Source organism: Balaenoptera physalus (genome assembly GCF_965194825.1).
Source record: "Balaenoptera physalus genome assembly, chromosome: 10".
In the NCBI taxonomy this organism is placed as follows: Eukaryota; Metazoa; Chordata; class Mammalia; order Artiodactyla; family Balaenopteridae; genus Balaenoptera; species Balaenoptera physalus.
This window is the reverse complement of record NC_138889.1, coordinates 88,832,881-88,849,988: the sequence shown is the minus strand read 5'-3', so window position 1 is coordinate 88,849,988 and position 17,108 is coordinate 88,832,881. Positions and strand designations below refer to the sequence as shown.

Genomic DNA, 17,108 nt, shown 5'->3' with positions numbered 1-17,108 from the left:
CTACCCTACTGGCTGTTTCTCTGGAAAACCCTGACCGATACAGGTATAGAGAAGTTAAATAACTCTTTCAAAGTCATACAGCTATTAAGTAAAAGTGGTAGAATCAGGATTCAAATCAGGCAGTTTGGTTCCAATCAGAACTCTTCACATCTCTGTACTGCATTGTCTCTCATCACATAATAAACGGTTTTGTTTATTCATTTCACCAAATCAGAGGCAACTTTAAATTTCAACGTTGTTATAAGCCTTTCTCCAAATAAGCTAATACTAATTCAGAAGGATATTAATTTTCTGGTCTCAACTTTCAACCAATTATTTGACTTTGCTCATATTTAATTTTATCCTGTTCCCAAAGGCTTCTGTCACATCAAAAGATGTTTGGGGAAAAACACACCACTTTGTTGGATCAAGAGTTGATACAAATGCAATATATTAGTCGGCCACATCCCTTAAGATCTCTATGGAGAAAGTAGTTACCCATTATATCAACAGGCGTCTTTATTTTCGGATAGTTAATGGGATTGTAACATAGTCATGAGGCATAAAGGAATACATGGAAGATAAATGTCTATCACGTTTATACAGTTATCTCTCCGTAGCCAAGGGGAATCGATTCCAGGACCACCCCCACCCCACCCCCCGTGGATACCAAAATCCATGCATGTTCCAAGTCCCTTACAGTCCGCACTCTGTATCTGCAGATTCAACCAACCTAGGATTTCGATCCTTGGATGAAGATCCCGCATATACAGAAGGCTGACTGTTATATTTGCATAGATAATTTTTTAAACCAACGATACATGTCTGTCATATATGAAACTCAGTCCTTTTAAAAGGCACTTTCAGGTGTTACACTAAACTTTACAGAATTGGAAAGCATCTTAGATATAATTGGATCCAATCCTCTCCCCCTTGCAGAGAGCTTATCAACAGTAATGCAAGAACTAAAACTCAAAGAGACAAATAAAATTTTCTGCCCTCATTTTTAATATTTCATAAACATATATGCTATTTTTTACTTACATCTTGGCTTAATGCCATGAAACTCCTCTGTAATTCTTTTGCAAACTCCAAGTTATTTGTGACTTCCTGGTACTTAGATACAGCATCCTAAAATAACAAAGAAAGAACCCGACTTTACTGGAAACACAAAGAAACACAAAATTTTCCTATTAAAATTAATGAGCATAAAATCTTAATAAAAATATAACATCTTTACCAGCTGATCTTGATTAAGCCTTTCCCCTTTGTTCATTCGTTCCTGATAATCATCAAGCTTGCCCTATATTAAAAGAAAAAAAATAATTATATTCCATACTGAAAGTATATACCAGCTTAACCATGCTAAAATAACAAACCCACATAATTCTCTAAGTTTGTCTCAAATCTTGCCATAAATATACTTTTTAGATATACTACAGTTTAAGTTAGTATATAAAATAGCTTTAATTGTGAGTTAAAAAATGAATTTAAATACTCCAGCCATGCTGAATGATACCAAATACTGTTATTATAAGCCAATGAAGAAACGCTGCTTATATTTTAGGTTTCTCAGAAAAGATATGCATCAGATGGCCCAGGCATATAATACTCATCCACATGAGTGAGGGCCACAATTTGGTTAAAATCCCAGTTACACCGAAGTGAGCACATCAGACATATTATTAAGTGTTAAATTTTTGTCTCTCCCTACCCCTGCCAAAGAATTCATGTAAGTGGGCTTCCCTGGTGGCGGAGTGGTTGAGAATCTGCCTGCCAATGCAGGGGACAGGAGTTCGAGCCCTGGTCTGGGAAGATCCCACATGCCGCGGAGCGGCTAGGCCCGTGAGCCACAACTACTGAGCCTGCACGTCTGGAGCCTGTGCTCCACAACAAGAGAGGTCACAACAATGAGAGGCCCGCGCACCGCGATGAACAGTGGCCCCCGCTTGCCGCAACTGGAGAAGGCCCTCGCACAGAAACAAAGACCCAACACAGCCAAAATAAATTAATTAATTTAAAAAAATTCATGTAAGTGACATAAAAGAGTTTATTTTTCCTGAATAAACACACATGCATATTGTCTTTGATGTGCCTCATTCATTTCCCTTGAACTGAAATAATTTCAAGCTATCATATCACCTACAGGCACAGTACACTAGTCAACAGCTTTGCTTTTGTTATTTTCTCACAAATGTAATTAATGTGCAAAAGTGGGGGGAAAAAGTTAAGCCTCTGGTTCAAGGTCATCTCCCCCCCCCACCCCCCACCCCCACCACTAAGTTGAAAACTTTGGAGGTTTCCTAGGCTACTACTATTAGATAAGCACCCCCTGCCCGCCCCCCGCGGAGATACTCAGGTACTGAAGTACAGTTAAAAATTCAGGTATTGTTTTAATAAGTTGAAATCTAAATTAAGTGGCGGGGGCGGGGGAGGGGGGGGGGGCGGGCGGAATTCCCTGGTGGTCCAGTGGTTAAGACTCTGTGCTCCCAACGCAGGGGCCCCGGGTGCCATCCCTGGCAAGCGACCTAGATCCTGCACACAACGACAAAGATCTCACGTGTAACAACTAAGAACCAGCACAGCCAAATAAATAAATATTTTTTTAAAAAATAAAAGTTAAAAATTAAAAAAAAAAATTTTTTTAAATAATCACAATAAATTACAAACATATGTAATACTTTACCCTTAGCAATAATAAAATAATGAAACCAAATACAAAGTAAGGGTCTGATAAAATTCAGAGGCACAGAAACAAGTTTAAAAGCAATGCTAGAAAGGTGTTTTAGGTCAAATGATCCATTTTCTTTATGGCAGAAAAGAAAGTAGTCAACTTTCACAGCCATTCTATCCTAAATGAAACAGCCTATCACAATTCCTTAGTTATACTGAAGGTAAATAAAATCAATACAATCATTAAAACATTAAAGGATGATGAAACTATCCAATTTTATTTAGGTGAACTATTTACACAATCAACAAGCTTCCAACTGAACACATATAAAATTCAAGTCTACCAGATGAAAATCAAGATTTTTACACTGATATGACAGGCCTAACCCCATGTGCAAAAGATAAGCTCAATTGCCTCAAACACTCTGAGGATGGAACAAAGACAGTTCATTCATTTTTTTAAAAGGGTAGGCTACTTTTTCTTTAAGAAATAAAAAACAAGTTAAGATTTGCTTTTAATTATGATTTAGGATGCAATAACAGCATTATAATCTGCATTCCACTATTTAGAAATATACAAATAGAAGATATGCAAACAGAAGGGGGGCCTGAAATTTAGTGTCAGTACACAGTTAAAATTCTAGCAACTAGGCAAAAGAAAAACTACTATTAGCTTATACCTTGCATTTATTATCTTCCCTTTTTACGGTATTATACATTTTTCAAGGAAACTGTTGCTAGATCAGGACATTAATACACAGTGAATGTCCTACATATCCCACAAGGGATAGTTTTATATACCTAGCTTTTTAAAAAAAAAATAAATTTATTTATTTATTTTTGGCTGCGTTGGGTCTTCATTGCTGCATGCAGGCTTTCTCTAGCTGTGGTGAGCGGGGGCTACTTTTCCTTGCGGTGCGCGGGCTTCTCATTGCGGTGGCTTCTCTTGTTGCGGAGCACGGGCTCTAGGCACACTGGCTTCAGTAGCTGTGGCTCACCGGCTCTAGAGCGCAGGCTCAGTAGTTGTGGTGCCCAGGCTTGGTTACTCCGTGGCATGCGGGATCTTTCCGGACCAGGGCTCAAACCCATGTCCCCTGCATTGGCAGGCAGATTCTTAAACACTGCTCCACCAGGGAAGCCCTATACCTAGCTTTAACTTTGTCATTTAATGTCTTGAGAACTTAAAACTCCTGAAAAATGTTCATATATATATACACACATATATGTATGAAAAACAAAAAGATTTTTTTAAATGTTAAGAATGGTACCTGAGTGGTACAATTATAGGTGGAATCTTTTCCCTTTTTTTTGTACACTTAGATATTCTGCAATAGACATATAGTTTATATAATAAAAAATTAAAATCTTGTGCTATATAAAAGATGTTAAGATTGTTAGATTTCAGGATATTGTCAGGACTTTCACCTATAATAATCCTTGAGTATGAATCTATATTATCCTAGGACAAGATACCCTATAGCAGAAAAGCTCCAATTTTCTACACAATAGGAAATTTACTATTCATCTAACCCAGAGATCTATGGCAGATTACATTTTCTAAAGACGGCTCCCACATACTGTTCTACAATGTGACCTTGGCACTGCCCCATTAAGAACTAATCCAATTCCTCTGCCATTTTATTGAGTGGGCGCCAACCAACAGTGTACAGTGGAAGTAATCCCGTATGACTTCCAGGGTTGAGTCATTAACAGCACTGCGTCTCTGCCCTGTTTGCTGGTCACTAAAACCAATCATGTTTGGAACCCTGAGCCATCATATAAGAAGTTCAATAACCCCGAGGCTGCCATGCTATGAGGAAGCTAAGCTATGAAGACATGTCTCATATAAGAATTCTGGTCAGCAATCCTAGTGTTAAGTCATCCTAGCCCAGGCATCAGACATGTGAGTAAACAAGGCTGAGTCTTCCCAGCTGAGGCCCCAGGCATCATAGAGCAGGTCAACCCCACTGCATGCCCTGTCTGAATCCCTGACAGGCATCTTCTGTGCTCATGATGCGATGAGGTAAGTGTTAGAGTAATCTGTCACACAGCAATAACTGGAAGGTTAAGGGGTAAATAAACAGAGAAAGCAGCTACTTTGTGAAACTCAGCTTCACAGTACACATCTTCATGGAATACTGTCATCAAAAAAGGATGCAAAAAGACCTCTGTGCAGCCAAAATAAGGATCTATGCATTAAATACAAGTAGAAAAATTGTTCATTTGGGGTTAAAATTGGTAGTATGAACTTAGTCACTACATAAATAAGGACTTGCTTGTCAAACTGACAGATCCAACATTAACCCCAACAAAAACAGAGAGGCAAAGACAGGAGTAAAGGACTCCAGACAAACACAGCTTTTTTTCTTCCCTAAGCTAGAACATGGTTCCTAACTTAGAAAGTAGTAAAGACAAATTTGTTAACTACTCATATCATCCACATAAAATGAATATTAAGTACTTTTTTTTCAGGAGAATGTAGTCGTTTTTCTAGCATCAGATATCTTAATCAGAAAGCCTACCACAATATTGATATAACTGAAACCTGCCCTCTTAGATTCTATCTTGAAATATCTATATTGAAAATTCAATTTAGGGTTCCTTTTTCAACTACTGAGCATCCTGAATGTATTAAAATTTCATTTATAGCACCACATATGAGCAAGATAAAAAATCAGGCCATTCTCCAGATTACTCAGAGTCTCTAAAGCAGAACCATGGGATAGCGGTGGGACAGACATTACCCAGTAAATGTCAAAAGACTATATAGTCATGTAGTACTGAGAAATAATTATCCCAACAAGTGCTGTCCAGTCCTACTCTCCTGTTTCTTTGTTGCCTATAATAGTTGACAGTATTCGTTATGTGACAGACCACATTCAAATTTAAAATATCAGGGAGGCACTATTATCAATCATATTTCATCTGAATGGAAACTGAAAGAAAGGGCAATTAAATAACTTGCCTAAGGTCATATATCCCAGAAAAATTATGTGTGCCTCAACGCTTGCCCACTCTGTATTCCAGCCACCGCTACATTTCATTTCTGCCCTCCTGCTGTTTTCCTCCTTTTCTTTCTCCAGAATCACAGTACACCCAGATCTTCCATTCTTCCCAAACATTTTTTCATCACTACCAAAGTTACTTTATTGAAATGTTTTTTAAAAATTCACTACAGTGCCATGAGGGTGCCAGAAGATAAATATCCAAAATAGCTGTTCTCCAGAGATTTCCTTCCTTCCTGTGATAACCAACAAATTACACAGATGAATAATTTTAAAAATATTTTTTAATTAAACAGTTAAAAAGAAATGGCAAAAGAGATGACAGACTCCAAAAAACCAAAAATTCTTCAACTAGACAACTGTAAACAGTCACAACAAAAAAGATTAGGAGAGACAACATCTTTCGCTCCACTATCTGGGAAACTATGTAACTCTTGTTCTCAATTAAGGGGATCTCCAAACTGAGGCAGAATACTTAAAAATGAAGTATAAAATAACAAAAGTGGTAAGAACGCCTAGCTATACCTTAAATTATTTTACGTCTCCAGGCCAAATAAATCACGTCTGTAGTACTGAAAGAACCTGTAGAATGACAAATGGAAACACAGAAAAGACAAAGATTTCTCTTCCTCTCATCTTTTCATAATCTTCAGTGGCCCTTCTACACATTATTTCAAGTCCCCAATCCCTGCATTCCTGTTCTTCACCTAGAAACATCAGTTCTGACTTTGCCCACACAGTGGTAGGCAGCTGACCCTGCCTCCAATTCACCTTCCACCAATTCAACTGAGACTTAGTTGTTAGTAAAATTCATAGGAGACAGGAAAGGTAGTAACAATCAAGTTTCTTCAATTTTTAAAGGGAGGTAGAGAGAACATACAGTACAATCCATTGATGATTCATAGCAGCTCTCTTCAAATGCTGGAAGCCTTCACATGCAGAAGTCTTGAGTTGTTACAGAAAACACAGTAGGTATTAAACAGTGGTGGCAGGGATGTAACTCTAACATCATGAACTTAAAGAGTTGTCCAAAAATGAAATAGACTTTCACTGAAAAATGAGCATTCTACCAGGCCCTAGAAGAATGATTAATGCAGAAGCTCAATGAATACCTGTCAAGACTGCAGGGTTCCTGAACACTGAAGAACAGAAAAAGGATGCTAAACTAGATATTATCTAAGGTCCCACCGTAAGATAATTTTTCAGGCAGATAACTAACAAGGAGCTTAATTTGACAAGATTTTTGTCCAACTGAAAAGAGAAAAAAAAAAAAAGATCCTGTAAAAACCTTCATTCCTTGTCCATGGCAGTAAATATGTAGTTAAGTCTGAATGAATGGAAGCACCTGACCCTAGCAGGAAAATGAAAAAGTTTAAAGAGTTTCAGCATCACTTACTTTGAATTATATTCTTATAAAGTCTAAATAAAGCTTGTGCATTTGAAAAACAAATGATCAAAAAAAAAAGAAGAGAAAAACAAATGATCATAGATAATCTTAACAAGTGTCTTTTGAAAATTATTAGTTGCTTTAATCAAACTACGCATTAGGATGAGTCGGTACAACTGGTTTATATACTCTGCTGGGAGTATATAAATGTAGAAAGATGTGAACTGTAATTCATTTAAAATGGAGACCAAAGATTTTTTCCCAATGATTAAAGTATATTTCAGCTATTTCTATGTGTGGATAAGAGTATTAAGGGGAATGCAATGAAATTTCTAATAATTTACAATGGTTCAAATACCAACCAACAATCATCTGTCCTCCTTCCTAAGACTATTAACAAACCTTGCTTACACTACCTACATTCTAAAATAAGTGTGTTCTATTTGCCTACTCATTAACTCTACTCACTTAAAAAAAGAAAAGAAAATCCTTCAGGAAAAATCCCATTTCAATAAAAAACAGTGCAAGTAAACAGCTCTGTACAAAAAGCATTTTCCCCCTCATAGATTAATCCATTTTAACAGGGTTTTACTGATGAAGCTACAAATACTTCTATGTAATGATTTACCCAAACTAGCAAATACTGATTTAGCATATGCCCTATGCAAGGCATGGTGTGATGTTAGTAGTAGTCTCTGCCCTCCAGGAGCTTACCACCTATTTAGAAAAATACATAAGGTAAGAACATAAGGCAATATAAAAATGTAAAGGAAGTGTACAAACAATGGGTAGCACAGAAGTTAAAGGAAGCAGACTGCATGGTCAAGAAGCATACCTTCCCCTTTCCCCAGGAAATACCAATTCTGAACTCTGCTCAATAAGGTCTCTTTCATCTATGTTTTTACACTCATGCTCTATCCAACAAAAGCACTGGTATATAGCTAGTGGGAGAAATAAAAAGATGAGAAGTCAGGCACCTTACAATTCCAACTTTGGCTGACCTTCTCTTCTGCTACTCCTCTCATTCTTCTCTACTGCATACATACTATTCATTTCCTCCTCCAAAAGAAACCAATTATTAAAAAATATCCAGAAGCTTGGAAGACAAGAATTAAGATGTAAAGGTTGACACACCTCTGATTTCTCTCTACTGGTGATGCTATCCCCAAATCTTCTGGTCTATAACATACCAAATTTGAGTAGAGACTGGCAAATGTGTATTTGGGGCTTACCTAAGCATAAAGAGAAACTTCAGAGTTTAAACTTTAAGAGTTCATTTCATTACAACAATAAGGATGTCCCAATGATACCTGGGTACAATGGGACTTCACCTGTACTGCTAGTTGCTGGAGCCCATTACCTAGACAGCCTACAAACACAAATTTAACAATGAGACGTTAATAAAGGTCTATCAAAGAAAAAATAAAAAGCTTTTTTCTTTTGCTTTCAGCTTTTTTGAACCTAGGAGCTCTAACATTAAAGTATTTGAAGTAAACGGCTTTACTTGGTTCTACAGGATCAGCTTAAACATGAAAAATTACACTTACGTTGCAGAGCATTACAAATTCTAATTATCCCTCTAAAACATTACAAGAGACCTTGGAATTCACCCATTTCAACCTGGGTCATTTTACATGAGCATCTCAATTTCCTCTTCTGTAAAATAAATTGGAATAAATTCTCAGATGGCTTTAAGCTCTTAAAATATCTTAAATTCTGTAATACTATGATAATAAAATTAAGGTCATATTGTTGTAAGTTTAAACTTTTGCAAGTATTTGTTAATTTTTTTAAAAGATGTAGTAGTACTAGGCTAATCCTCATCTAGTTCTAAATGTAAACTAAGAAATTAATTACGTAAAATTATGACAAATTGTATGCTTAATCTCTAAGTCACACAAAATGTATTCTGATCGAAATATCTGCCACATGGGAATGATCCTAGAGTAAAATAATATGGCCAGGTTAAGACTATACGTTCTCATTATCATGCTTAGGATTCTACTCTCATTCTAGGAAAAGTTAGTGATGTTATCACATGACGGAATTCACACCTTTTCCTTTCCAAATTCAAATTTTAAACACTTCTCTATGCCACACGCTCACAGAGCACACCCAGACGGCAGAGAGAAACAAATTAAGCATTACACTTTTTTTTTCTGTGACAAGGTGAATGCAAAACAAAGTAATCTTGCCCTCTGCATTGCAGAGGAATAGTTCACGCAACCAATGGAGAAACCAACACATCAGAGATTTTAACTGTCAACAAAAACTTCAGATGTTATTCCCAAGAAAAGATTTTGCTTATAAAACAATTATGAATGTTTTTATTCAAAATACGTAAAAGAATTCTGTACAACAACTGCATTGAAAATTCTAAATAGAGGCATACTGCATTGCTCTGGAAAGAAATGTTATCCTTTCTAACACAGATAGCATCCTTTTTCAGAATAATGTTAACTGCAAAGATATAAAGAGCAAAAAGACTTTAGGAAGTAAGTATGAAAAACAGTACACTTTGGCTATCATTTCTGGTCACCTATTGGTTACAAAACTGCCAGGCCATTTTGTTAGACAACACTGATTAATCTTTCACCTACCAAAGTCACTATTGTCTGAACTTAATATATTTGCAAAGAGTATAACAATTTTAAATGTCATCTATTAAAACGTCCTTTATACTACATCAAAACTGATTACATCTTACCATATAAATGAGCTCTCTCTTGAGTTAAAATTAAGACTTGGTTTCAAAATATCATCTTGCATAGCCTAGGGCCCAGTTCTATGCCAAGAAACTGATGAAGAAAACTAGGCAATCACTCAATTCATTACTTGTCCTTTAATCAGTTGAAAGATTGGTGAATGGAGGTTTACACTTGACTCTTTTTATTATAGCTGCATTTCTTCTCTATGCTAAACACTCATGAAGTCTTTATAAGCCCAAATTCAAAAAACCACCATGCCATTTAGTTGCATTACATAATAGGATCATATTTCATCAAAGCATGCATTCTCACTGGACAGATGCTTAGCTTTCCTCTAACGGCTCAACTTACTAAAAAATTAACAAATAACTTTGTTTATTCAATGAAGTACAATAAAATTATTCCAATTCTCTATGTCTCATTGTGATGTTACTTATCAAGCAATAATTTTTATCAGAATACTTGATTTTAGAATCCCTGGAAAAAGGCATTTTGTCCAGAAGGCTCCTATGAAAAGGTCAAAACTAAAATACAACTCAAATATAACTTGCTTAAGGAACTGAAGTAAAAAGGAATCCAGTTATAAATAGTCTCTTCCTTTACTCCACAAGCGTTTCTAAAAAGGTTCAAACCTGCTTTGTAAAGTAAATACTACTTTAGGTGTATTAGAAATGCTCACTGTTAAAAAATGAAGCACAGTTAAATCCTTTCATACTGTAAATCATCTAGATATAGAAAAAACTCCATTTAAACTAGGAACTAGATGTGCTTTAATCAGAGGAAAACCCAAATGCCTTGAGTTTCTCAAAAAGTAAAACCTATAGTTTTAATTGTAATTAAGTCACAACATCAGTACTGCCAACTCAACTATTTAACAATCAAAGGGCTCAGTCTATGAGTTATCAAAAAGCCTCACTTAACTGTAATTTGACCTTTCCGCTATCTAGCAACCAAACACTGAGAAGATAGAAAAAAAGATATGAAATTCATTTCTTACTTTGTGTAGTACGTTAAATCTCCATCATTACAAGAGAATTTTTCAGTATTTACTAGCCTAGTCTATAATCTCTGCAATAATAATTACATTACTTTCTCCTCTATAATTGGGGAGGGAGGGGGTAGGCAATATACAGTAATACAAACCTATACATGTGAATGACCTGCCATGGTTCAGGGCCTCACAGGGCTTATGAAACTAGATTTCTAATTTTTTCAGATGCATACTAGAATCTAACAGCCACCTCACAACTAAGGTACCTGCTGATCAGTGCTTGATTTTTATTATAAACATCTTACAAGAATCATTTTTCAGCCATTAAAATACAAATACCTATATTAAGATGTCCACACTTAAAATATTACATCATTAATATTTATCTTCTGATTCCCATCCTAGAAGAAAACAGATTTCTTAGGAATTCTGAAAACGAAAACCATTCAAGCAACAACCAGATTGAGAGGATTATTTGCTGCATTAAGATGTTTTTAAAAGGTACCTAAGTCTCAATTTCACATACAGATTACAAAAACTAAATCAGATGGCAGACTCAGAAGACGCTGGTCTTGGGCGTGCTTTTCCTATTACATATTTAAATGCAGCTCCTTCACAATTAAAATGCTTTTGTTGCTTTGTTAATACTGATAAATCTATTATTTAACTCATTTATAATAAACCACACAGAAGACAGAATTTTAAAACTCTAAAAATGTTTTAAAACTCCCCCCAAAATGTAAAATGAATCATTAAACACGCAATTAAAATAATTAAGGCCTAAATATCACCAGTGTTCTTCAAGTTATTTCCCAGAGCCCAAATTTTAGCCAAGTAGTTACTATCTCAACATCTTAAGTAACACTATTAGGTGTCTGGCTAATTAAACATTTTAAAATGACTTCTTCAAAATTCAAGATGCTATAATAAATGTTTTACTAGAGGCAGACAAGCAGAAGCTATTAAATGAAAGTTATTTTCTTAAGGTAAAATGCAAAAGTTTGCCTAATAGTCACAGATGTAATTACCCCATTTTTGTACTACTGATTCGTTTTCCCTTTCCACCTCCAACCTTACTGAAGGTTGAATTATCCACTCTGCCAAGACCCTTTCTCTACACATACAAACACACACACAGGAGCACACACACACACACGTGTCCCTCTAAACAGAGCTGGCACAGTCCTGCGCTGAAAGCATAAAACAAAAGGCCAACTTGAAGACAAACCTCACTGTGTGACCTAGACTGGCTGAACACTGAATCCAAAAAACTGTGGGTGTGGCTCGATTTTTCTTTTTGGTGGGGGGTTGAGGGAGGCCAGTTGGGGCGGCTGCCTGGTCTCTGCCCTCCCCCTCTGCTTTCGCTTTGTGCTCACAATGCAGCTCCTGTAAAGCTCTTCCCTCTCCCCGCAGCCGCCGCCATGTTAGACGCGCTCTCCATGTGCCCAGAGACCCAGCGAGCCCCTCCGTCTAACCCGGACCCACCCCCCCTCCCCCGAGTCCCGATCGGTACGGTCGCCCTCCTATCCCTCTTTATCGTGTCCCAGAGGGACAAAAAGCCGCTGCAAAAAATCTTCCCGGGATCGAGTGGAGCGTGAGCCTCGCGGGGGGACCCAGACAATTGAAACAAAGAAGGCAACGTAAGGGCGCCGGTCAGATGGGGGCGGGAGTAGCAAATCGAAGACCTCCTCTAAAGGGGCCGGATGGAGAAGCCATCCTCCGTCCACTTCCCTCCCAACGGAGAAGAGGGGCCACGGCGCAGGCCTCAAGCACCTGGTAACGGAGCGAACAAGCCCCGAGGCTACAGGACGTAGGCCGCCCCAACTCCACGAGGCAGTCGGGTGGACCCTGAACGCCCCCCACCCCAGGACCTCTTCATTTCCCCCCGCTGACCCCCTCGAAGAAACGGGGCCTCGGCCACGGAGAGAGGGGCATCCATCGCACAGTTACGCCCGGCGACGGCACAGGCCCCCACCCTCACACAACCCAGTCCCAAAGGCCAAGGGCCTGGTCCCCAGCACGAGGAGAGTCATAAAGAGACCTGGGGGCCAGCGCCGCGTCCGGGTCAGGGTCAGGTGACAAGCACCTCCCCGCGGAGCCCGCTCTCTGCGCACGAAGCTCCGGTTTGCTGGGGAGGCCGGGCTTGGGGGCTGGGGGCCGGGTGGAGGGGAAGCGTCCGAGACGGGGAGAGTGAAGGCTGCGGCAGTCAGGGTCGGAGCATCAAACCCTCCCTTCCCCGCCAACTCCTGGCACCTTTTTCTTCTCCAGGTTCCGAAGTTTCTTGTCGATCACCCCGAGAATCTGCTTCATGGCCTCGGTCTGGACAGCGCCGGTGCCGGTCGTGGGGTGCTGAGAAGCCGGCGCGGCGGCCCCGGCCCCAGCCTCACTCCCGGTGGAACCCGAAGGAGGTGGCGGTCCGGACGACTTGCTGCCGCTTCCGCTGTGGCTGGTGGCCGAGGGCATCTTGAGACCGTAAGGAGAGAGAAGAAAAAGCGGGAGGAAGGACAAGAGCGGCGAGTCAGGCGGCGGACGGGGCGAGACGCGGGACAAAACGCGCAGCGGGCGGGAGCTTGCGCGAGCGGGTGGGGGCGGGGACGGGGACGGGGCCGGGGCCGGCGCGCGCCGCCGGGGCAGGAAGGGGCCGCGGGCGCGCGCGCCACCCGCCAGCGGGGCGCCCGGACGGGCCTCGCCCCGCCCCCCGCCCCCCGCCCCTCCCCTCCCCCGCGCGGGCAGCCGGCTCGGCCTACCCGCCCCGGGGCACTGAGGCTCGCGCCGGGGGCGGGGCCTCGCAGCACCGGCTGCCAACGGCCAAAGCAACGGTCCCCACCGGGGAGGACCGGCTCTCGCCGCCCTGCGAGGAAGGGAGGGAAGAGAGAGGTCGGGGCTGAGGGGCGGAGAAGGGTGAAGAAGGGCACTGGAAATGACCGGGGGTGGGGGGGGTGGGGAGACTTGAGGAGCGAGCCCCTCGCGAAGATCCAGCCGATCCGGAGGTAAAGGACACTCCGGGCAGCGGCCCGCTTCCCCTTCAGCGCCTTGGTCCGGGGTGGCGCTCACCGTGCGCGCGCGGAGGCCGCTGGAGATCCCGAGTGGGCGGCTGAGGGGGCAAGGGTGACGGTGCGTTCCGAGCAGTGTCGTGCGCTCCTTGGGCACAGGCCGCTGCGCCCGGTCCCCGATGCACCGAGAGCCGCTGCTAGTGAGCCGGAGAGCCGGGAGCGGGAGGGACTTAGGCAACCAGCCCTCTGGGGCGGAGGGGGCGGGAGAAGCGGCCGGTGGGGGCCTTCGCGGCCGCTCGGGCTGCCCGGCGCGAACGCCTGCGGGGAAGGGCCGGCTCGGCCTCCCGCCCGGCCTGCCCAAGCCCCTGGCCTGGGGCGCGGCCGCCCGGTGCAGCTCGGCACGGCCCCCGGGAGGCTGTCAGAGCGGTGCCTGCAGTTTTGGGCGAAATCGAAGCTAGGGTCCTTCAGGCGAAGTCGCTTGACGTCCAAACGGGGACAATAGGTGTCAAGCCGCTGGATCTGGAGCTGGCGACCGCCCTGCGAAGAGCACTTATTGGGTGGGGGTTGGAGGGGTCGGAGCGGGGGGGGCAAAGGTTTCTGCAAGTGCGGGGTGCGTGGGGTGGGTGGTGCAGTCCCACCTTCTAGAATTCCTTCTGTATGCAGAGCAAGCAAACTCCCACACCCCGAAAGGTCTAAAGACAAGTTGCCGCTTCCCCCACAAAACAATCACCTGGTAACCTAGGAGGTCTCTGTAGAACGCGTTTGAAATGAGCAAGATGGATTTTTTTTTTGAAGTCTTAAAACTCTGGACTCGTGAAAAATAATATTCAGCTCTCTTAAGATGACATGTACCCAACAGGCCTGAGTATTACGAATCAGACTTTTTTCCTTTTGTTTTAGATTTACCTAAAACTTTTAAGAGAATGTTAAATGAAACACGAGACTTTTTTTTTTTTTTTTCTCCAAGAGAATTATTACAGCCTTGTACTAAGGCTGTGGACGGTGAACAAGAAAGAGGCCAAGTGCTGGAAGACAATGTATTAAAAGGAATATAATCAGTGGACAAGTCAGCAACATAATGTTGTATGACAACAGTAAATGACCAATTTATAATTTAAATTTCCTGAAAAGGGGATTTAGAAAAGGATTCTACCAAACCACTGTTCCCTGGGGAATAAAATGAGTAATACTGGTTAGCACAGTGTATCCTGAGGGAGCCTAGAGACATAGCAGCAGCCTCCAGCCTCAAGATATTCCAGTTAACTGCAGTCTGTTATCTATTCATTCAAATATTTATAGAGTACCTAACTATGTCTTAGGAACTCTGTAATGCTAGGGATTGTGAACAAAACAAAAATTTCTGTATTCATGGAGCTTACATTTTAAGTGGGGAGAAAAGTAAATAGTGAAGAGGTAGAGAAAAAAAATAGGGTGGTCAGGAAGAGCCTTACTGAGTGACATTTGAGCCAACACTGAAGGAAGTGAGGAAGAAGGTCACGCACTTATCTTGGAGGAAGATTTTTCCAGGCAGAGGGAAAACCAAGTGCCCAGGATCTGAGATGGGAGTGTGCTTGGTGGGTTCAAGGGACAACAAGGAGGCCACAGTGGCTAGAGCAGAGTAGGAGATGATGTCAAAGACATAAAAGAGGGCCAGTCAGGTAAAACCTGATAGGCCATTGTAAGGACTTTGGCTTTTACTGAGTGAAATGGGGAGTCACTGCATGCATAGTCTTAAGCAGAGGAGTAACGTGATCAACCTGTGTCTTAATCCCTCTTGCTGCTATATAAAGAATTTACAGTAAGTGTGTATTAGAAGTGAGAGGGAGGGTGGAGCAAGAGCAGAAGCTGGGAGCCCAATTAGGAGGCTGTTGAAATAATCCAGCCCAGAGATGGTAGTGGCCAAGGTCAGGGTGTTACAGTAAAGGTGGTGACAAGTGGTTGGATGCTTTATACGTTATGATGGTAGAACCAAAAGGGTTTGCTAACCAGTTAGGTGTGAGTGAAGTCGAAGTGGACCTGAGGTTATTCAAGACTTAAGCACATGAACTGTGCTTGGCACTAAGCTAAACACTATGCTAAGCCTAGGGCTAAAAAGGGAGATTAGAATCCTTCAGCTCCTAGCAGCAATTAGTGTACTTAGCCTGACCACTAATCACTATCAAAATCTCAGGCCCCAGGGCTTCCCCGGTGGCGTAGTGGTTAAGAATCCGCCTGCCACTGCAGGAAACATGGTTTCGATCCCTGGTCCGGGAAGATCCCACATGCTGTGGAACAACTAGGCCCATGCGCCACAACTACTGAGCCTGCGCTCTAGAGCCCACAAGCCACAACTACTGAGCCTACGTGCCACAACTACTGAAGCCCGCGCGCCTAGAGCGCGTGCTCCGCAACAGGAGAAGCCACCGCGATGAGAAGCCCACACACCGCAACCAAGGGTAGCCCCTGCTCGCCGCAACTAGAGAAAGCCCGTGCACAGCGATGAAGACCCAATGTAGCCAAAAAAAATAATCAATTAATTAAATAAATAAATTGAAAAAAAATCTCAGGCCCCACCTCAAATCTACTGAGGTAAATCTGCATTTTAACAAGCTCAGCCAATTTGTATGCCTGGTGAAGTTTGGGGGGGAAAAAAATTACTGCTTTATTAGAACTTGATCAGTGTCTTTAAGATCAGACATGAACTACACTACTAGACAAATTCATCCCAAACCTATAGAATCAAAAACTCTGAGGGTAAAACCCAGCAACCTGTGCCCTCTGGGTGATTCTGATGCCTGCTAAAATATGAGAACCAATGACTTGGCGACCTTTGGTGATTCAGGTTTGAGCTGAGGAGGGCTTGTGATTAGGTGTTAAGAAGGAAAGGCCTTTTCTGCCTTTCTTTCGCACATTATGAAATAGTAGTTACTGAAACAAAGATTCTGGACAGTTAAATTAGGCCTGAAGAAAAGAGAAAGTGCACTGTTGAGAGGGAGCAGGATAGATGACAGCACAGTTGATGAAGACTCATTTGGGGGTTCATCTCACAGCTGACAGTATATCAAGATAGGCTAGGTTATGCTGCAGTAACAATCCTGAAAGCTCTCTGACTTCAAGTAGGGATCTGCAAAATATAGCCTCTGGGCCAAGTGGCCCTCTGTCTGCTTTTGTAAATAGTTTGGGGATGGGGGGGATACAGCTACATCCATTGGTGTACATATTTTTTTATGGCCGATTTCATGCCACAGGACAGCAAAGTTGAGTAATAGTGATAGAGACATTATGATGGGCAAAACCTAAAATACTGTCTCACCCTTTACAGAAGAAGTTTGCCAATCCCTGGCTTAAAACAAATGATACACATCCATCATGTTTCAGCAGAGGGCTCTGCTC

General features: G+C 41.8%; 1 protein-coding gene and 1 long non-coding RNA gene across 2 annotated transcripts in view; both read right to left on the bottom strand.

The window, feature by feature from the left end:
* The window catches only part of CAPRIN1 (cell cycle associated protein 1), a 33,941-nt gene extending 19,962 nt beyond the window's left edge, over positions 1-13,979 (bottom strand). Inside the window, exons 1-4 of the mRNA XM_082410477.1 lie at positions 13,798-13,979; positions 12,997-13,206; positions 1,220-1,282; positions 1,024-1,110 (exon numbers count right to left, since the gene is read on the bottom strand). Coding sequence (XP_082266603.1) covers positions 1,024-1,110; positions 1,220-1,282; positions 12,997-13,206 — 360 coding nt within the window. The 5' untranslated portion in view covers positions 13,798-13,979. The remainder of the gene's footprint in view (positions 1-1,023; positions 1,111-1,219; positions 1,283-12,996; positions 13,207-13,797) is intronic.
* LOC309636918 lies at positions 3,469-12,778 on the bottom strand. The gene is made up of 2 exons (XR_014250316.1): positions 11,972-12,778; positions 3,469-11,144 (listed from the first exon to the last, which is right to left on the bottom strand). It is a non-coding gene; the product is annotated as an uncharacterized lncRNA (long non-coding RNA).
* Positions 13,980-17,108: the final 3,129 nt, after the last annotated feature.